This window comes from Leuciscus leuciscus (genome assembly GCF_965113295.1).
Source record: "Leuciscus leuciscus genome assembly, chromosome: 6".
NCBI lineage: Eukaryota > Metazoa > Chordata > Actinopteri > Cypriniformes > Leuciscidae > Leuciscus > Leuciscus leuciscus.
Window position 1 is genome coordinate 25,701,445 of NC_138730.1, and position 25,639 is coordinate 25,727,083.

The 25,639-nt window shown below is 37.3% G+C and overlaps 2 protein-coding genes across 3 annotated transcripts; one reads left to right on the top strand and one right to left on the bottom strand.

Moving 5' to 3' along the window:
* Positions 1-3,182: 3,182 nt before the first annotated feature.
* stag1a (STAG1 cohesin complex component a) lies at positions 3,183-18,856 on the top strand. Of its 2 annotated transcripts, XM_082172205.1 has the most exons (34): positions 3,183-3,241; positions 3,272-3,351; positions 4,540-4,654; positions 4,754-4,906; positions 5,918-6,014; positions 6,092-6,168; positions 6,260-6,464; positions 6,875-7,026; positions 7,260-7,333; positions 7,415-7,538; positions 7,630-7,728; positions 7,799-7,878; positions 7,965-8,072; positions 8,222-8,336; positions 8,505-8,622; positions 9,643-9,746; positions 9,827-9,919; positions 10,014-10,103; positions 10,187-10,390; positions 11,212-11,282; positions 11,392-11,479; positions 11,990-12,070; positions 12,176-12,268; positions 12,351-12,525; positions 12,768-12,907; positions 13,722-13,823; positions 13,941-14,089; positions 14,184-14,312; positions 14,861-15,066; positions 15,194-15,365; positions 15,859-15,972; positions 16,054-16,168; positions 16,979-17,059; positions 17,763-18,856. In XM_082172205.1, the coding sequence occupies exons 2-34, from the start codon at positions 3,323-3,325 to the stop codon at positions 17,784-17,786; spliced, it is 3,777 nt and encodes a 1,258-aa protein (XP_082028331.1). In that variant the 5' UTR covers positions 3,183-3,241; positions 3,272-3,322; the 3' UTR covers positions 17,787-18,856. The 2 variants fall into 2 exon arrangements, with proteins under 2 accessions (XP_082028331.1, XP_082028332.1); XM_082172206.1 differs by lacking the exons at positions 15,859-15,972; positions 16,054-16,168; positions 16,979-17,059; positions 17,763-18,856 and having other exon boundaries at positions 3,193-3,351; positions 15,156-15,359.
* pccb (propionyl-CoA carboxylase subunit beta) lies at positions 18,855-24,876 on the bottom strand. Its single transcript, XM_082172207.1, has 15 exons — positions 24,606-24,876; positions 24,395-24,514; positions 23,603-23,671; positions 23,447-23,503; positions 23,236-23,349; positions 22,680-22,790; positions 22,463-22,571; positions 22,185-22,305; positions 21,993-22,074; positions 21,781-21,904; positions 21,204-21,311; positions 20,967-21,067; positions 20,789-20,887; positions 19,266-19,365; positions 18,855-19,127 (listed from the first exon to the last, which is right to left on the bottom strand). Exons 1-15 carry the CDS (start codon positions 24,846-24,848, stop codon positions 19,006-19,008), a joined length of 1,680 nt encoding a protein of 559 aa, XP_082028333.1. The 5' UTR covers positions 24,849-24,876; the 3' UTR covers positions 18,855-19,005.
* Positions 24,877-25,639: the final 763 nt, after the last annotated feature.

Genomic DNA, 25,639 nt, shown 5'->3' on the forward strand with positions numbered 1-25,639 from the left:
TAATCAGGTCTTTAAATTGTACATTTTTGCACAGTTGCCCAGTTTTCTGGACTTAAAGGCTTAATTGGTTGTTTTGGCATTTTATTTAGTATGGACATCTTCCATCATGCCTTTTTTTTTTCTGCGCTTTTTAAGATGGCATTTAAAAAAAAGTGTAAGATAGAGCTGCACGATTAATCATTGAAAGGTCGCAATTTCGATTCAAACAATCTAAATGTCAGCGATTCGGCTTTGTCTGTTAAACCTCTGATAAGTGCGATAACAGCTAACATTTAAATCAGCGTTGGTTGTCTTGAAGTATGAAACAGCTTCACACTTTTCAACCACACGGTATCATTATTTCTGTTTTACAATAATTCATAATCTGAGAATATTGATCTCTATTTAAAAAATATAATAAATTGTGATTCTCAATTTATCCAGAATCATGTAGCTCTAGTTTAAGACACCTCAATATGCCTCCATTCAGTTGGCCTCCATCTTGCTGGAACAATGTGTATGCGGAAGAACGTGTTGTGTTTGTGTGTAAGGGTATGTTTTACGGAAATGTTTTTCCTTTGCGTTTTCCGTGTACAGATGACAACAATGTCAAAACGATCCCCGTTCACACGGATCTGTGAAAACGACTAGAAGCACTGTATTGTACATGCCAGGCCAGTAGATGGCGATGTCGCTTTGTAAAGAAAAACTACGCGGCTATAGACTGAACATGTAATACACATGGGCATGACGTCACCGTTTTCACAAATTAGCATTTTGTAGTTCAGAGACAATAACGGTATTGTTTTCAAAGGTTTACATTTTCCAGCCCTTAAAACGCCAGTGTCATGTAAATGAACGGCCAAAATGCATAAAAAGTTTTCTGTTTTTAGTCGAAAAAAGTGTCATGTAAACAGTCCCTAAAACAGTGGATTTTAACCAGGAGCCCGGGCCTACTATGGATCCTATGAGAAGAGCTGCTTCTGCTGTCATTCTTAAAACTATATAAATTTAGTTCTATTAACATAATCTTAATTTAAATGCTAAAAAAAACCCACTAAAAATAAAAGCTGTACAACAGTAAACCGACATCATACTTTTGAGTTTGTTTATTTTTATTACCACAGACAAGCCATTGTCTGTTTAACCATCTCTGAAAAATAACTAATGAAATTAAAATGAGAACATTCAAATTGTAGCATTTTTTTCATGATGAATCATTGCTGTCCCTTTCAATTACAATATGCAATATACTTTCACCTTTATGGTGGCATGTGTTCTTCTACAACCATATATCTATAAAACCCATTACTAGATTGGCCTAGAATTGAATACTGTGAAATCTAATGTTACATAACGGGAATTGTGAAGAATACTGGAATTAAAAGTGGAATTAACTACAGGGTTTTAAAAAAACAGTGGCATTTTCACCTCAATCCCTGTTTATTTTCAGATGCGTGTGTGTTGTAGTTGTCTCAGTGTTACGGTGGTGTCAGCGAGGTGTAATGTGGCTGTGTGGTGGTTGAGCGTTTAACGGCAGTGGGGGAGGGGAGGTCATATTTAGAGCGCTCCCATGTGTTCACGACGCCACTGAGGACGAGGTTACAGGGTCAAATATCAACTAGATCATATCAACACTCTTTTACCTACATCTATACTGCTTTTTTCTTGTTAAAGCTCGCATAATGCATAGCTTTGCCTGTCTACACAAGAGTTTTTGTTCTTATGTCCTGACAGTTACTCAGTTTAACTTCACTGCAGACTCGCACCTGTAAAACCGAGTTCTCCAGGACACCTACAGCGTACAGCCATCTAGTGGCAGTCAAAAGAGGATTATATTCACCTCATCTTTACACCACTTTACACTCACATCCCCATCCTGTAGTGCATGTTTCAATGAGGTTTGTTCAAACTCATATCACATAGTGATGGTCGGGATGAATATCTTGATTTATGCCATTTCACTTTCTTTTCCATTGTGACATATTTCACCTTTCTTAGAGTACATATATTGCTGATATATACATATCTCTCTGGAAATCATTGGCACGGCCTGGTTTTCCTTTTGCATCACTGTGAGAGTTTTCTGCATCAAAGGGAGAGAGATATGGCAAACTAAAGAGAGTATTATGGTGTGAATCAAACTCGTGTGCATTTCCTCATCTGAGCAATAGTGAAGAACATTTTAATGAAAACTTTCTTAGCCTGCCCCCTACTGTTGCCCAAGAAGTGCTTTACATCCTCTGGAGTTCAGCATTTTGTTAGTGAGAGAAAACTCAGTCTAAAAGTGTGTTTATGATCAGTACTGTCTCTTAGAGCCAACTGAACATTAATTAAATTTTTTATATGTTTGGAAATTCTCCAGAAACACATTTTGTTATGCCATCAAAGAATCATTAAAGGTCAAGTACTTTATGGTTCATACTGCCCCTAGTGGTGATAGTTAACTTTAGTCAGAACAACATGCACATTCACACAAAAATGTAATCTGTTACTGTTTAACTGATGTTTTAAATGAAGTGCTTATTATTTTGCCCCTGTGTTGTATTAACAATCAGACAGAACCTTTTAGGCTTCTGTTGCTTTTGTGAGGCGAAAGCTTCATGCTAAATAAATCGGTTTAATTCACTTTTGCCCAGTCAGTGACAAATTCATTTAATATTTAAACTGTTAATTTGAATTTTATTAGAAAAGAGAATTAATACAATTATATCAAATATGGATTGTAATTTTTTTGTTTTATTTATTTATTTGAAGCAGAATACATGTGTATAGCTCGTCCCTGTGACTATGTAGATTGACACCTCTGTTAATGATGTGCTGCTGCAGTTCATCAAATGACCAGTTGGTGTCGCTGTTTAGCCTTAATTTTACTTCATGTCCTTATTTACAACGTTTTTAGAAGTTCTGCAAGGTTACAAACCCTGAACAATGTGTCAAGTTCATGGCTTTGACATCAATAAAAATGTGTTTAAGTAGCATTATTCACAGTATTTAAGTTTTTATGGAATATAAATCAATCACTCTTTTTTAAATGAAAAATATTTCCTTTGTATAAAGTCATGAATTATGGAATCTAGATCTTGTTGGTGAAATAATATTTTATAAATAAAGTGCATGTTTTTCTAGTGCCTAAAGATCTGCTTTAACAAACTTTTGTTCTGCTTTTTTCCCTTCTGTCTCCTGCAGGCTCAGAGTTGCAGTGTTAAAACTGTCATCTGCACCTAAAGCACACTGAAAGAGCTCATCTCAGCAGAGCACTACACACACACACACACACACACACACACACACACACACACACACCAGACCTGTAACACACCAGACCTGCCCCTCCATCATCATGATCACCTCAGAGCTGCCAGTGCTACAGTAAGTCCCCACTTCATTTACACTCATACACTGGAGTTCACTTCAGCTACAACTAAAGTACATGTTCAACTACAATGATTTCTCTTTCTCAAATGTGATTATAGTACATTTCTGAAACATTTAGCCCAAAACATTGTGTCTGACCAACAACGTTTTAAGTGTTAATAAATTGTGATGTGCCATCTAAAACTCTATAAACAATATATATAATGAAATGAGCACAGTAAAATATATTTTTTCTGTTTATTTTATGCGATTCAATGTCAATGTCACTTTTATTTGTATAGCACCATTCAAACAACACATGTTGACCAATGTGCTTTACACCATCTCAATAAAACAATACAACAATATTCAAACAAACTGATAAAAAAAAGAATATATATATATATATATATATATATATATAGTAATAATAATTATCATCAAAGAGATGAATATGCCATTTCAAACAATTTTCTGTGAATATTTTATGCTTGACTAATATTTTTAAGCTTAAAAACAAAATATAATGGCCCGGTTTCATAGACAGGGCTTAGATTAAGCCAGAATTAAGCCTTAGTTCAGTTAGCTTTTATAAACATGCCTTACAAAAAAACATTACTGGTGTGCATCTTGAGACAAAACAATGGTACTGCTACTGACATATTTTATGACATGTCAGTGCAATTTGCTTTCAGATAAAACAGCTCAAACATGCATTCTAGTCTAGTCCGGGGGTATGAGAGTTAAATGAGTTGAACTGGGTAACTTTTGAACTTGGCACCTCAAATTATGTCATTTAATTTTCATTATGTCGTTTATAGTGACAGTTCACTATTGTTATGAAGGTAAATAAGTGGTGTGACAGGATCAAAACTCACAGAATCAAATTAATTATCCGGTTTTAATGAAAAATAATCACAATTGATCTTTTTGAATTGATTTCAATTTATTTATAAAAAATATTTTAAAGATAATTTTGCTGATTGGCTGTACTGACATGTAAAAATGCATTTATACTCTAATATAAAAATATACCATCATGAAGGGGTATTTTTAATTGATTTATATTTAATTAATATTAAATTAATTATTAGAATTAAGCTTGCAAAACTTAATAGCAGAATTTTGCATCAGATGTGGACACAAAGACTATTTAATTTCATGACTCAGATGTTCAGAGTTCATGGTGTGTTTTTCTCACAGGGACTCCGGTGAGTCGGGTCAGGACACAGTGAGTCTCAGTATGAGCATGAGTGAGCTGGACGACCCTGGAGATGGAAAGACCAAGAAGAAGAGAGGAAGGCCTGCCAGACCACCTGTATGCCTCACACAAAAGCTGTTTTCTTGACTTACCACAGAAAAATGTATATATTTAGCATTTTATGCAACTTAGCAGTTTTATTCCCCCTGACTCCAGGCACCCAACAAGAAGCCTCGGAAGTCACCATCAGAAAAGGGCTTAATGGGAGCCCCGCGGGGGCGGAAGGCCAATGGAATGGCTCCACAGAATGGAGAGGGGGATCCCGTTACTCTGTTTGAAGTGGTCAAACAGGGAAAGAGCGCAATGCAGGTATAAAACTCAAATATATAATTATAAGAGAAAACTACATGCAAACATCATGCAAATGAGCATAAACTGGTTTTAGGTGCCTCATGTCTAATGAGTTATAGTTACATTTCACCGCACAAAGAATGCAAATTACTTTGATTAAATATCCCATCTGGGTTTGATTTATAAATAAATTATACATAATAAATGTATTTCATTATTTACTGAGTAAAGTATGCTCCGTGCTCGAGATTTGATCGGTTTTAGTCAGTTTATAGAAATCACACAGAACAGAATGAATTATACTGTCAAATTAGATAAGTTTGTTTACCGGGTTAAATAATGTAATTGTGTTAAACTTGTACACTACCATTGAATAGTAAAAAAAAAAAAAAAGATATTACTCATTTTATTCAGCAAAGCTACATTTATGAAACGTTACAGTAAAGACATTTGTAATGTTACAAGATTTCTTTTTAAAATAAATACTGTTCTTTTGTATTTTCTATTCATCCAAAAACAAATGTATTATAGTTTCCACAAAATATTAAGCAGCACAACTGTTTTAAAGAATGCATTTTAGAATGATTTATGAAGGATCATGTGACACTAAAGACTGAAGTAATGTCTGCTGAAAATTCAGCTTTTCATCACAGGAATAAATCACATTTTATAGTATATTTAAATAGAAAACAGTTATTTGAAATTGTAATTATTTAAATGAGCAAGAAATACCCAAACTTTTGAACAATAGTGTATAATTAATTGCATACATTAGCACATTAATTTAACAACTGTAACTATAAAATATTAAACAGTGTGTAATTTTTCAGTGTTAAATGAAGAGTGAAATGTATAGCTGGTCTCCAAATGTTTCAGATCAGGAGCAGATGCTGGATATGTAACAGCTGGAGGTGTGCAGTTATTACAACCTCCATGTCATGCCAATTGTTCTGCTAAATAAGCAAGTGTTTAGCAGCTCGTCCGCTGTGTTTATGTAAATAGTGACTCAGCTGTCCCTAAATCTTTCAGTCAGTCATTGATGACTGGATCGAGTCGTACAAGCAGGACAGAGATATAGCACTTTTGGACCTCATCAACTTCTTCATCCAGTGCTCTGGTTGTAAAGGTACGAATAACTTATGTTATATAATAATGATATATTATTTATTCATAATAGTGATTACTGATCATCCTTCATTTCAGGCACTGTTAGAATCGAAATGTTTCGCAACATGCAGAATGCTGAAATCATCCGCAAAATGACAGAAGAGTTTGACGAGGTACCCTTTCTGCTGGATTTACAGAAGCTAGTGTAGTCGAACGACCTTTGAACTCCAGTCTGAGTTGGTCATTGTTTGTGTTTTAATGCAGGACAGTGGCGATTACCCCTTGACCATTTCTGGCCCTTTGTGGAAGAAGTTTCGCTACAACTTCTGTGAGTTCATCTGCGTCCTGATCCGTCAGTGCCAGTACAGCATCATCTACGACGAGTACATGATGGACACGGTCATTTCTTTGCTCACGGGCCTGTCGGACTCACAGGTCCGAGCCTTCAGACACACCAGCACTCTAGCAGGTAAACCCACATTTCTAATTAGAAGCAATTATAAATCTGTTTTCAAATAAAAGTTCTATGATTTAAGAATCTATGAACAAGGAAATGAAGACAGCCATCAATATTAGTATTTTACTCATTTTATTGTTGCTCTGAAAGATAGATGATATTATTATTGTTATTATTATTAAATACGTGTTTTTTTATTTTAGTTCAACAGTATTAATACTATAGCTATATATTTCTTAATTGGTTCAATTTTTTTAATTTAATGAAATACAAATATTTTAATAATAATAAATGTTAAATAGGTCTAGTCATATTTAACGGGTTCCATAAAAACAACAGTGTGAAAGTGGCCTAAGACAAGTGAAGTAGAGAGAAATGTTTTTAAACTCTGTTAAAAAATGAGTTTGCACACCTGTCCTCAGCCATGAAGCTCATGACAGCTCTGGTGAACGTGGCTCTGAACCTGAGCATTAACCAGGACAACACACAGAGACAGTACGAAGCTGAACGCAACAAAATGGCGGGAAAGAGAGCCACCGAGAAGCTTGAACTCCTACTCCATAAGAGGAAAGAGGTATTACACCTTAAGCTCTCCTGTCTTTTCATTTATAAACCCTTATTCCTTTTTTGTAGACTGTTAGATTATAACCAGGTCCACATGAAATCCAAAGCACAGAACTTCAGAGAAAGATCTTCCACAGAATTGAAATGATCCACAAAGTGAAGACAGAAAATGTGAAAAGTCAGATTGTGTCAATATACGGTCACTGCTGATCATTTGCTCATATGAACAAACTTTCTCACCAGCTTCAAGAAAACCAAGATGAAATCGAAAACATGATGAACTCGATCTTCAAGGGAATCTTTGTTCATCGTTATAGGTGATCAAAGTTGTATCTTCTCACAATAATAGCGTTCATGTAGCTGTGAGTGTCTGATCTCATCTTCTGTGTGACTGGCAGAGATGCAATTGCTGAAATCAGAGCGATTTGTATAGAGGAAATCGGTGTGTGGATGAAAATGTACAGCGATGCCTTCCTGAACGACAGCTACCTGAAGTACGTGGGCTGGACGTTACACGACCGGGTACGCCATATCCGAACACACCAAGAGCTGCACTTTTGCCCCTGTAATACTTCATTTTCCGTGTATTAACATCAGCATTCTCCATTTCAAGCAAGGTGAAGTACGCTTGAAGTGTTTGAAAGCCTTACAAAACCTCTACACAAACCGTGAACTGTTTCCAAAACTCGAGCTCTTCACAAACCGCTTCAAGGTAAAAACGCAGTTCAGGAGAGGTATTTCAATACTCTGAATGTCTTTATGACGATACAATCTCTTCACAGGATCGTATCGTGTCTATGACGCTGGATAAAGAGTATGATGTGGCTGTGGAAGCCATTAGACTGGTCACACTAATCCTTCAGTGAGTGAAGCTCAAGATGATATTAAATGCTGAACATATCTGCAGTCTAGATGCTTTCCTCCATCCAATGTTCTTCATTTGTTCAGGGGTAGCGAGGACGCGCTGTCTAATGAAGACTGTGAGAATGTCTATCATCTGGTGTACTCCGCTCACAGGCCTGTGGCAGTGGCTGCTGGGGATTTTCTACATCGAAAGTGAGCCAGCTTGCGTACTTTCTCTGTAAAATAAACTTGGCTTTTGTCTGATTATTTATTTATTTAATGTTTTATTTGATTAATTTTAATTTTAATTTGTATGTATTATTTTATTTTTGTGTCCTCTTTCTATGCTTCGTCATGTGTAGGTTGTTCAGCAGACATGATCCTCAGGCGGAGGAGGCTCTGGCTAAACGCAGGGGCAGGAGCAGCCCAAACGGAAACCTCATTCGCATGCTAGTGCTCTTCTTTCTGGAGAGTGAGGTAAGGCCACACCTGATGATCAGCTGCTTATGATGAATTATGATTGGTTAACACAATATTTGTCTCCTGAGGTGTCAGTAGAATCCAGCTAGTTTAGTTTATATTGGTCAGAATCTCTTGTGTTTGTGTCAGTGGGTCACACGATGTACGTGTGTTTTGTGTTTCCAGCTGCATGAACATGCTGCCTATCTAGTGGACAGTTTGTGGGAGAGCTCTCAGGAGCTGTTGAAAGACTGGGAGTGCATGTCCGAACTGCTGCTGGAGGAGCCAGTGCAGGGCGAGGAGGGTACGGTCATCCTGAGAGGGGTTTCACTACCGCACATAGTAGATCATAGTAGATTGAAAGCATAGTAGAGAGTGGGGCTAGTTGTCATAAAAGGCTTCATCCCAAAAACCTTTGTGTTTTCAGATGAAAGTCTAACTTTTTATTTTGGTTTTAAAGACTATTGTCATTATTTGTTTTATGTTACATAATTGGTTAACTGTTTAAATTTAAACATCCTATTAATTATTGGCTTTACAGATAATGACACGTTCCATTGTGACGACTTACACTATGTAGTGTGAAAACATACTACGCTACATGTTTCATGAACTCTTAACTTTTTTAACTAGGCAGTAAATGTTCTCTGCTTGGCTTTTTTGAAGCTGAAATTTGATGATATACTCTACCTTTCAAAATTAAATTTTTTTAAATAAATTAATACTTTTATTCAACAAGGATGCATTAAATTTAACTTGTTTTTCATCAAAGAATCCTTATAAAAAGTATTATAGCAGCACAACTGTTTTTGACATTGATAGTAATAATAAATGTTTCTTGAACACCAAATCAACATATTAAAATGATTTCTGAAGGATCATGTGACACTGAAGACTGGAGTATTGATGCTGAAAATTCAGCTTTGCCATCACAATATTTTGAAATATAATAAAATATAAAAATGTTTATTTGAACTATTTTAACATTGTTAACCTCACTGTTTTTACTGTATTTTATCCTTGGTGAGCAATGAGCATAAGAGACTTCTTTTGAAAATATTAAAACATTTTTACAGACCCTAATCATTTGAATGGTAGTGTATGTTGATGCAAATTATCACTTTGAAAAATTAACTCACTCACCCTGGAAAAATTCACTGGAGTTAAAGGTGCCCATCATCCATATTATCTCTCCTATTTCGGAGCCATATTTCGTGTCTGTGTAAAATGCACATATCTACCCTTATATTCTCCTAAATGGCCAAATATGTGCATGTGCACGATAAGCACGGCTCTATCTCTCTGATTCTCTGTTTGTCTTCAGTGTTGTCAGACAGGCAGGAGGGTTCGCTGATCGAGCTTACTGTCTGTACTATTCGTCAGGCTGCTGAGGCCCATCCTCCTGTGGGGAGAGGGACTGGGAAGAGGGTAAGACCTTTATCTCACAAGCATTTTATTATAAACCATTTTTGCCATCAGTGTTTAGTTTAGTCTGTCTTGTTGTATAGGTCTTGACTGCGAAGGAAAGGAAGATGCAGATTGATGACAAAAACAAATTAACGGAGCACTTCATCATGGCTCTTCCCATGTTACTCTCAAAAGTAGGATGAAAAGTCTTCTGTTTTCATGAAAAGTCTTCTGTTTTCATCATAAATGGCTCATTCATATGCTGATAAACACGTTTTCCACTCACAGTACCAGACAGATGCAGAGAAAGTAGCCAACCTCCTACAGATCCCGCAATTCTTTGACCTGGATGTGTACAGTGCTGGGAGAATGGAGAAGGTAGGCTGTTTCTCCAGCTGGATCTCAATGAACGCTGGAATTTCATTCCCCGTTAGCTGATAGACTGAATTTGTACGTTCCAGCACTTGGACGCATTGCTGAAGCAGATCAAGTTTGTGGTGGAGAAGCACACGGACACGGAGGTGCTGGAGGCCTGCAGTAAGACCTACAGTATCCTGTGCAGTGAGGAGTACACCATCATGAACCGCGTTGACATCGCCCGCAGTCAGCTCATCGATGAACTAACCGACCGCTTCAACCACTCGGTGGAAGAGCTGCTGCAGGCGGTGAGGGCTCTGTGGAGGTGATGGACAGATTTAGAGAGATTGTTAAAGAATTAATACAATTACAAAAGATAATCAGAAAAATGACAAATCTGACATTATTTAATCAGCCTCATGTCGTCCCAAACTTTTATGCTGTTATTTTTTTTTTAATTGCAGCTCTTTTCCATACAACAGTGGTTCATAGTGTAGTGACGACAGCTGAAAAGTGCATCAAAAATGTGTCATAAATAATAAGATGGCTTTGTGTGAGGAACGGACTGAATTTTTTTCATTATTCACCGATTATTCACTGCAACCAAATGTTGAACTCAACAGCTTTTTTGAGCTGGCTATGATCCAGTTCACAAATTTGACCGATCAACTCGAATTTCAACATGTATGGCTTCAAAAACCTTGGTAAAAAACATGATTCTTATATATAGACTACTATATGGGGCTTTTTGATGTTTTTTTTGTACCATTTTTGGTGGTTAAAGGATTAGTTCACCCAAAAATGAAATTTCTGTCTTTAATTACTCACCCTCATATCGTTCCAAACCCGTGAGACCTTCGTTCATCTTCGGAACACAAATTAAGATATTTTTGATGAAATCCGAGAGTTTTCTGTCCCTTCATAGACTGCAACATTATTACCACTTTCAGGCCCAGAAAGGTAGTAAAGACATCGTTAAAATAGTCCTTGTGACTACAGTGATGGAGTAATGATGTAGTGATGAACCGTAATGTTATGAAGCAACGAGTATACTTTTTGTGCACAAAATCATTCCTTCTTTTAAAAACTTAGGGTCGCTGATCAAACTGAATGTCTGCCTCATTTACAGGGGGAAGAGGCGGATGACGACGACATCTACAACGTTCTCTCCACTCTTAAGAGACTCACAGCCTTTCACAAGTACACTGCTGTCTTGTTAAATTACTGTGCAAATGAAAGTTACTTCTGTCCACTTGGAGTCATTGAGTGCTAATTAACAAGCAATGTGTCCTTCTCATCTCTCCATCAGTGCTCATGACTTGACCAGATGGGATTTGTTTGGGAACTGCTACAGGTTGCTAAGGACGGGAATAGAGCAGGGCTCTATGCCAGAGCAGGTGCGTCTGTTGCAGATATGAGATGGAGGAATCTCATAAAGCCTGTCAAGAACATGTTACATTTCAACACAATTAATTGCATTATGACATTAGTTTCATAACAGTTCTCAGTACTGTAGTTCTCAGTACTTTAGTTCTCAGTACTGTAATAAAAAAGCAGCATTATTTTATTTAAATTAAGTATCTATACATCGTGTTTAGTATTTATACATTGTGGGAGTTTTTGTTGCCTGTAATTTGCAAAATTTTACAAAACAGTCTCAAAAATGGATGATTTTTATTAGAGTATGGAGAATTGCACATTAAATATTGATTTATTTCATAAGATCTATCCATCCATCCATCCATCCATCCATTTTCTGATTTTTTTCCCATTTGATTTTAGATTTATTTTTTCTCTCTCTCCGTGAGATTCACCCAGTTATTGAAGATTTTCAGGTGACTAATGCAGATTTCCTGTAGATCATGTTATGTCCTGAAGCTGAGTGTGTTTCATTGTGTGGTTTGTAGATAGCAGTGCAGGCTCTTCAGTGTTCTCATTACTCTATGCTGTGGCAGCTGGTGAAAATCACAGAGGGATCTCCATCCAAGGTCTGTGAGGCATCTATTTAATGCCTTATTATTTAGCAGGTGGTTTTGAATACAAACTGATTATTGCAACTTTCAACCAAAAACAATTTTTCTGTTCGATTTCAGGATGATCTTCTTGCATTACGGAGGGTTGTCAAATCTTTTCTAGCTGTGTGCCAGCAGTGTTTATCAAACGTTAACACGCCGGTTAAAGAGCAGGTAAGCTAAAGACCTTCATCCTTTCATTCAGGAGCGACGTGCCTGTGCAAGAGTCATTCACCTGCCCCTTTCTTCCGCCCAGGCATTCATGCTGTTATGCGACCTGCTGATGATCTTCAGTCACCAGCTCACCACAGGGGCAAGAGAGGGTCTGCAACCTCTGGTCTTCAATCCAGACAGCACCCTACAGAACGAGCTGCTCAACTTCATCCTAGACCATGTGTTTATTGACCAGGATGATGAGAATCAGAGCATAGGTGAGCCTAGTACAGACAGTATTAATGATGTGGTGAATACATTTTTTTTATTATAATATATGTGTTTGTTGGAAAACATTTGCACGTGTGTGTGCACATGCATGCGTATAGTTTGTGAATGAGACCCAGTAAATGAGATGGATGTATCCAATGGGATATCCGTCAGATACTGTGCAGATGTAAGAGGCTTTTCAATAATGTTTTGAAGTCTAGCTGATGCGTTTTCATGTTTTTTTTCATAGAGGGTGACGAGGAGGATGAAGCTAACAAGATTGAGGCCTTACATAAGAGGAGGAATCTTCTAGCTGCCTTCAGCAAGCTCATAATTTATGATATAGTAGACATGCCAGCTGCTGCAGATATCTTCAAACACTACATGAAGGTAAGACAGCCAGTCATCACCTTACCCGACGTGTCCACTGGAGTGGAAGAAATCTTGTGGGGTTGTCTTTTATTTTTGCATCGCCAAATTATACATATACTTTTGTCAAACCACAATGAAAGCATTCAAAATTTTTATTAAAATCAAGCGTAGCATCAGATCTGGCAGGTCACGTTAGTCAAGCTCGCATCAGCTGACTCTCAGCTGATCCACGTCTACCTATAGGAATACGACGCCTATCACTGTATACATAAGCTCCTTCAGTATTATCAGCAGCTATCGCGTTTCTCATGAGCTAATTACCCTCCTCCATCCCCAGCTCCTCCTCTCGTCAGTCAGGATTGGCATTCTGATTCACCCTGAATCAGACTAAAATTCTCTAATTATGTTGTACATTAAAATTAATTAATGATATCTGCAATACATTCATGTTGGTTCTGTTCTGTTTACCCTAAGGGGGGTTATTGCTGCTCTCCCTGCTCTTATCCATGCTAGGCTGCATGGATGCACAGGGAGTTCTTGCCCAGAACAGAACCATACCTCCAATCTTAACTGGATGCTAATTGTCAATCGCATTCGACGATAGTGGTCTTGACAGAACTTATTATACTGATTTGCCGCTGTCTAGTGTTCTAGTGTTAAGTTGAACATCTCTTCACATCTGCTTTGTTAACCACAATCCCCCCACGCTGCTCACCTCCCATAGAAAATGAAGTGAAGGTGTCTGCTGTTCTCTGCTCCAGCGAACAGATATATTACTTAAACTGTTACGCCAACAAACATTCTGCTTTCTCTACTTGTGAACTACTTGCAGTACTACAACGATTATGGAGACATCATAAAGGAGACGCTAAGTAAGACCAGACAGACGGACAAAATACTGTGTGCCAAGACACTCATCCTGAGCTTACAGCAGGTGAGATGACAGCCTCCATTTTGTGGGATATTCTGGCATAAGATGAACATGATATTCGCATTATCATTTTAATCATATGATAATTGTAATAATCCTGTTGTTATTTCTGTTCTTCAGCTCTTTAATGAGCTGATCCAGGATCAGGGGCCTAACTTAGACAGGACCTCATCTCATGTGAGCGGCATTAAGGAATTGGCTCGTCGATTTGCCCTCACCTTTGGCTTGGACCAGATCAAAACCAGAGAAGCTGTGGCCACACTGCACAAGTAACCTCTATTTCATGTTTGAATTATTACTCATCAAACACCAAATAGACCTCTTCTTTATTGCACCTCTCACAAATATTTTTGCTGTATTCAGAGATGGGATTGAGTTTGCCTTTAAGTATCAGAATCCTAAAGGACCGGAGTATCCCCCTCCGAATCTGGCCTTCCTTGAGGTTCTCTGTGAATTTTCTTCCAAACTACTTCGCCAAGACAAGAGAACAGTGTAAGTTGGTCTAAAGAGCGCTTTGTTTAAAATGTTTGTTTTTTTACGCTGCCTTGCTTTTAGTAATGGTGTACTAGTAATTTTAGAACTGACTGTGCATTAGAACATATCTTTCACTGAGTAAAATTTGTTTTCATTGAATGGAACCTTTGAGAACCTGAATAGAAACATTGTATTATAAGGTATTAAAAAAGAAAAACTTATAAAACTATAAAAGATATAGAATTCTTTTATTATTTTAATTATACATGTGTTTTTTTTGTTGTGTTCTCTCTTTGCCTGTACAGGCACTCATTAATTATATAAATAAAAAGAGAGAAATATGTGTGTGTGTATATATTTGGCTGCGCTACAGTATATGATCACGCTATCATTCATTCAAGTGCTATTAAACCATTCAAAAGACGCAAAAAAGATCTTAAAACTTTAATGTTACGATGCGATTAATCGCGATTCATTCGTTATTGATTAATTATTTGATAACACTTCCCATGCCTCTGACATAGTATATATGTTTGTGCCATTGTGTTTTCTCTTTGACTATACAGGCACTCGTATCTTGAAAAGTTCATGACAGAGCAGATGATGGAGAGACGGGAGGACATCTGGCTGCCGCTCATCTCCTACAGGAACTCTCTGTTGACGGGCGGAGATGAAGATCGCATGTCCATCACCAGCGGCAGCAGCAGCAGCAAAGCCGGATCCATACGAAGCAAGAAGGGCCGTCCGCCCCTGCACAAGAAACGCATCGAGGGTGAGGATGCCAGTAGATGTAACCATACTAATATAAGACGGGAGAACAGTGGGTTGGTTCAGTTGACTAAGATGCCTAAAAGTAAGCAGTCATGGGCTGTTTTGTGTGTGCTGTCGTGGTTCTGCAGAGGAGAGTGTGGAGGGCTCTTGGATGATGAGGAATGACACTCTACAGACCCCTGGAGCCCTGCAGACACCCCAGCTCACCTCCACCGTGCTCCGAGAGAACCCTCGACAAGCTGCTGAACTCCTCCCTGACCAGGACTCTGAGCCCGGGTCTGAATCCGACTATATTCATAAGTAAGTGACCAATCTTAAAATACACTACATGGTTAAAAGAATGCAGACACTTAAGCAACGCATCCATTTCATTTTTAAAACCATGAGCATTAATATGAAGTTATTCCACCATTTTGGCCATGCTGTGAATCTAATGTTGTTTTTAGTGTTATTTTAGTATTATTTATATACTATTATATTTTTTGATTAACTTTTATTTAGATTTTTTTAGTTTTAAGAGTTTTACATTTTAGTGCAAGTTTGTCATCTTATGTGCTTTTTAATTTTTATTATTTTATCAATATTTCTATTTAGCTTTATTTTTAATCAAGTTTTACAGTTTTACAATTATTCTAATTCTGTTAGCTGCCAAAGCATTGTTTCTCATTTTAATATTTATATTTTGTTTCAGTTAAAAAAAACAATTATAATAGTTTTAGTTTACAATAACAACACTGGTTGATTTATGTCAACTAGTATGTGCACAGTATTATGTGGTTTTCCCCTCGGTTAGTCCTCAGATGCAGATGTCCTGGCTTGGCCAGCAGAAGATGGAGGAGGTCAACAGGAAGGAACGCACAGCCATGAACTACATGAAGGCCCGTAGCGGAGGAGTACGACAGACTGTGTACGTGGAGAAACGCGTGTGGGATGTTAAACAAAGGAGGAAAGTGCTGTAGTAAATGTTACTTTGATTTCTCTACTCTAGACGTGGTCTCATGGAGGACGATGCAGAGCCCATCTTTGAGGATGTCATGATGTCGTCTCGAGGACAGCTGGAAGACATGAGTGAGGAATTTGAGGACACCATGGTCATTGATCTGGTAAGGTTCAAGCTGATGACACCATAATGACACACACAGACTATCCTGAGGGACATTTTTAAGTCCGCTTCACACTTCTAAGAGCCCTCCAAAAATTAACCCCTGGTAAATCATCTATACCATGAGACATTAGCAATTTGTATTTTGCTTACAAATGACCGTCAGTGAAAAAAGACTCTTTCCACCATAATGGTGTAGTTACATTGCCCAGCACTTATAGATGATACTACTAAAGCCCCTTTCACACAGAGATTCCGGAAAATACACGGATAAAGTGACCCGGGATTTGACCCGGGTTCGTTTGATTTTGGTCATTCACACTGCCAGTGATTTTCCGGAATCAGAGAGTGCGTTCACACACAACCCGTAAAAATGCCGTAAAGACACGTGACATCGATGTGACTTGTAATCTCAGCAGCGTCTTAAGTTTGCTTATGAGCTGCGATCTCTCTCTCGAGAAACCACGCCTGTGCATTTGTTTCTCTGATTCGATCATAAACTTGCGCATTACATACCGTTTCACAGCTGGAGAACGAGCCCGGCTTCAGCGTCATCACTACGACACGGCATTGTTACGGCTTTTGTTCACACAGCGCGCGTTCCGGGACTGAACACGGCAATGTTACTAGGTCCCGACCCGGCATCGATCCCGGCTTAAATCCCGGGTCGAGTTTGCGTTCACACAGAAGGCGCTCTGGCAATTTGCCGGGTTCAAAGCGCTGTGTGAAAGGGGCTTTAGTGTCTCAGAATACTTGTGTAATTAAATATAGAAACAAAAGTGTTAATTACATTGTCTTAAATCCTGTGCAGCCTCCATCCAGGAACAGGCGGGAGAGAGCCGAGCTAAGACCGGACTTCTTTGACTCTGCAGCCATGATTGAGGACGAGTCGGTAAGAATGAGTCGCTATTTGCTAAAGCTTTCAAATCATTATATAAATATATTATTATTCAAGATAAAACCAAACATTGCATTATGGCTTAGTGTGATTATCAAATCGCAAAGGCTTTAATTCAATTAAATAAATACTGTATATATGATGCATGGCACAGCATGTTTCCCATGATCCGATGTTTTCAGTGTCTCGGAATGATTCCGTTCACAGTAAATGCCGCTCCACACAAATTCTTTCTCTGCGAGCGCCACGTCACAGTAACGTGCATTTGAAAACGCAGCGAACCAACCATTTTTTCTAATTTCTATTGAGAATCGTTTTTAAAAATATGTTGTCAACAAAAGAGAAGCTTTAAGGTTTAACATTTGAAAGCAAAGAAATCAAGACAGCCATAAATACTAGTGTTGCAATTTTACAGCTGAACTTACATTTTTCTTAAATATATTTTACCGCAAAATATTACAATGGTAATATTTATTTTAATATAACCATTTAGTAATAATAATATATTATTTATTAGATTTATAATATAGTCATAGTGATATATAATCACAAAATGTTGCCAAATCGTGCAGCCCTACAGACAAAAACACTTTTTTAAATCTCAATTTATCTCAGAAAAAGGACAATGAAAAATGTCCCCAAATCATGCAGTCCCAATTATCACCTGATTATTATTATACTTTTTTCTTTTCCTCAGGGTTTCACGATGCCCATGTTCTGAGGTGCCACAACAGCTGGAAAAAGAGCTTTGCCATCAAGAGACATGAAAGAGACATTCACAAAGGAGCGGAAGCACTGGTGATGAGGTTGAGTGATTCTGGAGCGAACTCTCCACTCTTTTATCAGACGTCACAGAGAAGCTTTTATTCATCCACAGATTATTTTAACAGTCCAATCAGGTCACATATGGTGAATTGTTCTGTCAAACAGGTTCTTCATAAGCTCATCTGAATCGCACTGGATGGGATTTACATCATGGTACAGATCTATCATGTAAGAATGTACGGTCCCATATGTTCAAGATGTACATATTTGTGTTTATCCATCCTACTATGTAGATGCCCTGTACAGTTAGATTATGAAGTCGCTTTTAATATCAGGTCAACTAACAGATTCTTCCACCAAAAAAAAAGCAGTATTAAACATTGGTCAATCTTCAATCGGCCTAATTTACATATAAATAAATAACACTTAACAGTTTTCAATGGGCATAATTATGGTAAATGACAAAGGAAAGTGAGAAAAGAGTGTTAAAAATGCAGTTAATATTGTCAGAGAGCCAAAAAATCTCTGTGTGACACAGTTGTCCTGAAGGGGGCGTTACATGTTGTGTATTTTGGCTTTCAGAAACATTTGAATGGTCAGTATTTTATTTCCAGTAGATTTAGGTGAGGTTTATTTGTGTGAAATGTCTATACGGCAGGGTTTTCATCAATTACTCTTGTCCGGATCAAACAGCAGATGCTGTTGTGCCGTGTGTTGAGCGAGGCCCATTCAAGTATTGCCTCTGTTGAAGTGCTCTATGGTCCTGTGCTCTCATAAAGTGAAATGTTATACTGTCAAGAACTCGAGTTTCCCATGATCGTCATTACTCCCCCCACCCTGAGCCCCGGTTAGTTTTGCTAGTGTACCTGTAAATTGTACATTTTCAATATAAAATGGTTTTCTTTTGTACGACCTAGAAATGATGTACCACTTTCCCTTTTAATGGAAAACTGTTCTAAAACTTTTCTTCAGTGAACTTATGGAAAACTCACTTTTTCAGAAAATAAATAAATATGTAATCATGAACCGTGGGAGTGTTTTATTGACTTGAGAATGTTTAAATAACGACATAATGCATACGAGTGGGAATAAGGCACAAGGAATCATGTGTAAAAACATGATATTCTCTCCAGTCTAACCACAGTTGTGAAATGCTATAAAATTAGTGTTGAGATTTATAAGGGAATGTTAGCGTGTTTTTTCCAGGGGTTGGTCTGTTTCTTGCTGGCGAGCACCTCCAGATCTCTACAGATCCTCTTGCGTGTGGTTGAGGGCTGAATGATATCATCCACAAAGCCTGTGAAACACATTCAATGTTATACACACATGTAGCAGGAGAACCCAGCACATCTGTATTGCAGTGATGACAAGCCTCACTGGCACTGTGAAGATTAATGTATATTGTGTCTGTTAATAATAAAAATGCTCTGTGCACCTCTGACAGCAGCGGGGAAGGGATTGGCAAACTTCTCCACATATTCAGCTTCAGCCTTGGCTTGATTCTCCTTTCCTCTGAAGATGATCTGAACTGCACCCTTAAAAATGAAATGTAGCACATTACATAAATATAGGGTTTCACACTTTCAATCTATTTTCATGATTTGTCCAGTTATTGCGAATCTTTAAAAAATTAAATTGTCAAATTTGGAGCAGAAGAAATACCTAAATTTATACTGACTGATTGCGATTTTTTTGTTTGTTTGTGTAATTTCATGACCAAAATCACTTTTAAAACTGTCTTATATTAAAACAAATGGTATACACTGCAATAGGAAGGGGGTTTTTTTTTTGAGAAATTTAAATGTCTTATGCTCACCAAGGCGGCATTTATCAAAAATATATGATAAAAAAAATTAAGTAAAAACAATAAATGCTGTGAAAAATTACAATTTAAAACAACTGTTTTCTGTTGTAATATATTTCAAAAATGTAATTTATTCAAAGCTGAATTTGTCAGCGTCACATGATCCTTCAGAAATTATTCTAATATGCTGATTTGCTGCACAAAAAACTATTTCTTAATGTTAAAAACAGTTTTTGTGGATTCTTTGTTCAATATACATTTTTATATTTCACAATTACTGTTTTTACCGTCTTTTGATCAAATAAATGCTTTTGAGCATAAGATATTTTTTAAAAGCATATACAATCTTAATTATTCCAAACTTTTGACTAGTAGTGTAGATTCAGTGAGCAAAATATTGTGAAGATACCACTGATAATATGTCTCAATTAATTATTATTTTCAATTCATTTGAAATATAAATATGTTGTAACATACATGTCTTTACTGTCACTTTTGATCAATTTAATGCATCCTTAAACTCTTACTGGCCCCAAACAAAAAAAAGTAAAAAATAAAATAAAATTATATATATATTTATATGGCTAATTCATTATAGGAATATCAATGATGCTCATTGTTGCTTTAGCGTCACTAATGAACACCCAGCAGAAATATTTATAGTTTGTTAGTTTGTACTTTAAACAGTCAACATATGATATGATCTGTGCTATCCAAACTCTGAGTCAGCAGCACCTGTTACTCAACTCATAGCTTGAGCCTCCAGCTTAGAAATGAAACGAGTAGAAGGGACATTCACAAGCAGCTTAATCACTAAAGAGAGCCAAGCATAGTGATCATTGCTGCTGTAAGCGTATATCTGGGCTGACGCTCTCTGAACGCTCTCATGTCCATCTGATACTCCTCTGCACTGGTTACAGGATAAAGAATTTCTTAAATCTAGCTTCTAGGACAAATCTATTTATATGGGGGCAATTTGTTTTTTAAATATATATAGCCCACAAAATATTTAGCCATCCTGAGATTTAAATGGTAGGTTTGGCTTTAAGCTCATAAATGCACTGGAAAGCCCCATAATTCACCCACAATGGATATTTATTATGCAAGTGCATTGGCCATGACACTTGTTTCAGCTCATTAATCTTCAGTTTTACCTTTGCACCCATCACTGCGACCTCAGCCGATGGCCAGGCATAGTTGACGTCTCCTCTCAAATGTTTGGAACTCATCACATCATAAGCACCTCCATATGCCTGAAGACAGGACACACGGGATTCAGCAGACAAGCTAGTTAGAACCATCCACACGCACAATCATCATTCTGCCTCCTACCTTCCTAGTGATGACAGTGATTTTTGGAACTGTGGCCTCGGCAAAAGCATACAGCAGTTTGGCTCCGTGTCTGATGATGCCTCCGTACTCTTGAGCTGTGCCTGTGGAAACACGGAACGTTTCTGTCAGTATTTTATTTAAAAGGGGAAATGCATGTTGGCAATTTAGGCTAAAATTATTTTGAACCCCCCCCCCCCAGCAAAGTTAAGGTTAGGATAATAAAAAGTCTCCAGACACCTGGCAGGAATCCAGGCACATCCACAAATGTGATGATGGGAATGTTGAAGGCGTCACAGAAACGAACAAAGCGAGCCCCTTTAACAGATGAATTTATGTCCAAACAGCCTAAAATATACAAGAAAAAAGGACACAACAAATAATGTGAAATGTATGTTTATATAATATGTAAGAATATTTTACAGGTTTTATCCGCTATTCAGAAGTTTTAAAAGAAGTCTCTTATGCAGTTCAAATAACTGCTTTCTCTTGTAATATAATTTAAAATGTAATTTATTCCTGTGATGGCAAAGCTGAATTTTCAGCATCATTACTCCAGTCTTCAGTGTCACATGATCATTCAGAAATCATTCTAAAATGCTGATTTGCTGCTCAAGAAACATTTGTTGAAAACAATTGTGCTACTTAATATTTTTGCGGAAACCATGGTCATTTTTTTCTTTGATGATTCTTTGATGAATTGAAATTGTTGAAATATAATTTTTGTAACAATGTAAAAGTCTTTACTTTTGATCTATTTAATGTGTGAATAAAAGTATCAAATAAAATAAAAGTACAAAATAAAATAATCACCCACCAGATGCCACTTTTGGCTGGTTTCCCACTATGCCAACAGTCCGACCATTCATCCTGGCAAATCCCACCACGATATTTTTGGCGTAGTTGGGCATAATCTCAAAGAATTCTCTCTCATCTACTATCTGTAGGAGTGAAATGACAATCATAAGCACTACCTGATGAGTTTTTGCATGACTTTTTGAATTGTTTGTTCACTAAAGATGCACATACACCATGAACGATGTCCAGCATGTCATAAGCTTTAGTGGTTTCAAAAGGAACGACAGTGTCCAAACCAGGAACTAGCCGGTCGCTGAAGAAAACAAATCGACATGATAGCAGCAGACTCCATGTGACTGAAAAAGCTGGTCAAGATAAGCTGACTGATAAAGAAAGAATTATTTTACAAAAACAGTTTCTCACCGAGGATCATGGCACTCAATGACTGGAGATGGATCTTTGTTGCTCAGTGGGAGAAAGTTGAAAAAGTCTCGCAAGTTCAGAAGGGCATCAATGTCATTCTCAAAGGCCCGATGAGCAACACCTGAAAGAAAACAAAAAGCTCTTTATATTACAAGAAAGCCAAGATAATCTTTAGTCAGATTAAAGAACAAATACTTTAAAAAAAAACTGTTCAAACGCCAAAAACAACTTGATAAAACACATTCTGATGTATTCACAGACTAAATGGATAGACCTACCAGACACAGCGGTGTGGGTTTTTGCTCCTCCTAGCTCCTCCTGGGTAACATCCTCGTTTGTTACAGATTTCACCACATCTGGGCCTGTGATAAAAAGGTATGAGGTGTCCTGTAAACACAAGTTAAAGTTTTTCATTATAAATTGGTGTGCCAGCAGGGACCTAAATCTGAATTCAAATGCAATATGCATTTATACTCTAAACTTTTCTTTTCTTACCTTTACCATGAAAGTAAAGTCTGTCAGAGCAGGCGAGTACACGGCACCGCCCGCACACGGGCCCATGATGAGAGAGATCTGAGGAACCACACCTGAGGCCATCACATTCCGCTGAAGAACAAATACCATCGTGCAGAGTTAGTCCTGGAATATACTGTATGTCCGCTACCATTCAATCGTTTGGGGTCAGTATGATTTTTTTATTAATACTTTTATTCAGCAAGGATGCATTAAAATGATCTAAAGTGGCAGTAAAGACATTTATGCTACAAAAAAAATTCCATTTGAAATAAACACTGTTCTTATGAACTTTCTATTCATCAAAGAAACCAAACAAACAGAAATATTAGCAGCTGTTTTTGACACTGATAATAATAAGAAATGTTTATTCTGAATACATTACAATTTAATTTTTTTTTTTTTTTTACTGTTTTTATCAAATAAATGCAGCCTAGGTGAGCATAAGAGAACAGTAAAAAAAAAGATTATCAGGCCCAAACTTTTGAATGGTAGTGTATGTATCAAATATATAGCTGTGTTCAGCTATTCAGTTTACCAAGAATATGTCAGCATATCCTGCAAGGGACTCGACGCCTTCCTGAATGCGGGCTCCACCAGAGTCATTGAGACCGATTACTGGGGCCCCAACCATCATAGCCTGGTCCATGATCTAGGAATTAAATTGCAGTGATTTAACTGTTTGACAGAATTGTGCCTATACGTTTTTTTTTAAGACTTTAGTCAGATCCAAACCTGACCAGTCTTACCTTGCAGATCTTCTGAGCATGAGCCCCTGATAAACTCCCTCCGAACACGGTGAAGTCCTGTGGACAGAGGAGCATTTCACTCATGACAAGAGAATGGAGATATTCAAATAAATCATTTTAATGTTGCAAACCTATGGTCAAAAGCTAGTATCATACCTGGCTGAAAACATAGACCAGTCTTCCATTGATTCTTCCCTGTCCGGTCACTACACTGTCTCCTGGATACTGAAATCAAAGATCATTTGTCATTAGTGTCCCTCATCTACAAGTGTTAAAACTAACAATGGGTGATGCTAACATTTACTGTGCTGTTATAGACATCAAACCATTACTAAAAATTCAGTATCTGCTTTATTTTCTTTCTTCGTGAAATTTGAGCTGTCACCAAATCTCTTCTCCTTACTGTATTAGTAAATATGCACATTTTAAAACATTTGAAATATATAACAATAAAAGCTGGCCTTTTTTATTACAGGTATATTTATTATAAATGTATTAACACTTAAACCCCTTTTATTTCAAGACAATAATAAAGGCCCTCGTATCTCAGCTGGCATGTACATCTGGTACGTCTGTAATATAAATAAAATAGTTTGTTGACATACATCTTTTTTTTAGTGTAGCATTTTAATTTTAGAGTAGTATTATAATTAATAATATGTTAACATAACTAAATTTAAACAATGTACGGCTTATTGTGGGGCCCCTGGTTGAGAAGCACTGACTTAAAACTCTTTATATTTGGTTAAAAGGTTGTTTAAAAGTCTTTTAAAATCTGTCAAACTGTAAAAGCGTCCGTTTCATAGAATGACACAATGTTGCATTTGCATTCATTCGAGAGAAAAAACATTGAACACTTGTTATTTCATAACTTATGACATGGAAAAATGGGAATATTTCTGCATTCAGTATGAAGTTTCTTTGACCTGCGAGGTGGAGGTGACATACCTTATTATGATCTGCATCCATGCCGAAGTCAGAACAGCGATGCTCCACAAACATGTCATACTCCACGAACGAGTCCTGGTCCAGCAAGAGCTCCACTCTCTCTCTCGCTGTCAGTTTACCCTGCGCACAGGCATTACGCAGCTCTTCTCGGATTGTTGTGCTTTCACTTATGTCAACTGCATTCATTCTGCAGAAGGATTTCATAACTTACCCTTTTGTGCTGTGCCGCTATCCTCAGCTGCCCTCCTCCTATAAGCGCTGCATTTCGCTTCTTCTCAATTCTCTCCTGCACAGACAGATTACCGACAGAATAGCATCTTGCATTTTGCAGTACTTTCGATTGGGTAATTGCCCCAGCGACTGCGCTGTACGGAATCTGACCTACACTTTTAAAAGAACATTTTAGGCCATGTAATAGTCCCAGACTACTTCGCATTAACGTGTAGGTCGCCATCACTGCTACACTGAGGACACAGGACAGACGCTGTCGGAAACCCCTATCGGCGTCTTCAGCCAATCAGCAACAATCGCTTACTTTTCAGAGCCAATTACTACTCGGTTATTTAGGAGGGCGTGAATGAGTGAGCCAATCACTGCAGAGGTCTGCGTTTTTAGGCAAACTTGATAGATGTAGTCCATATTAATGTCAACAATGATAAACTACAGTTCCCAACTGCTACCCAGCTGTTATGGGAATCGCTTTTGAACAAATGTAACGTTAGATTCCTAAATGCATTTGAAAAAAATAAATATAAATAAAGGCTAGATTCCTTACTGCATTTTAAAAGTGAAAGGTAAAGGACACCTCCCTCTATATGTAAATCTCTATTTTTCTCTTATTCAGTGAATCGTCTTTCTGTACCTATTGCACAAAGGAAAAAATAAAAGCAAAATTCTGCTGTAAAACTATTAAAACCATTGAAGATTTTATGATCCTAATTCCTCATTAAATACTACTTTTTAAGAAGATCTTCAATAGGGATGTCATTTAGTTGTGTTACAAAAACGTTTTTTTCTTTTTCTTTTTAGTATAAGTAGTCCAGAAGACACATTAATACTCTATTAAAAGTGAGAGGCGTACAAGCAGTACTATCAAATAATAAATAAAGGAAATTGACAACATCATTATATTTTTATTGATTATTGCTAAATGTTATGGTATTTTACGACGGACAGTAATTAATTATCTCAGTGTGTAACCACCACAGAGCTTATTTATTTTTCTTAATTTATTGTATGTTTAAT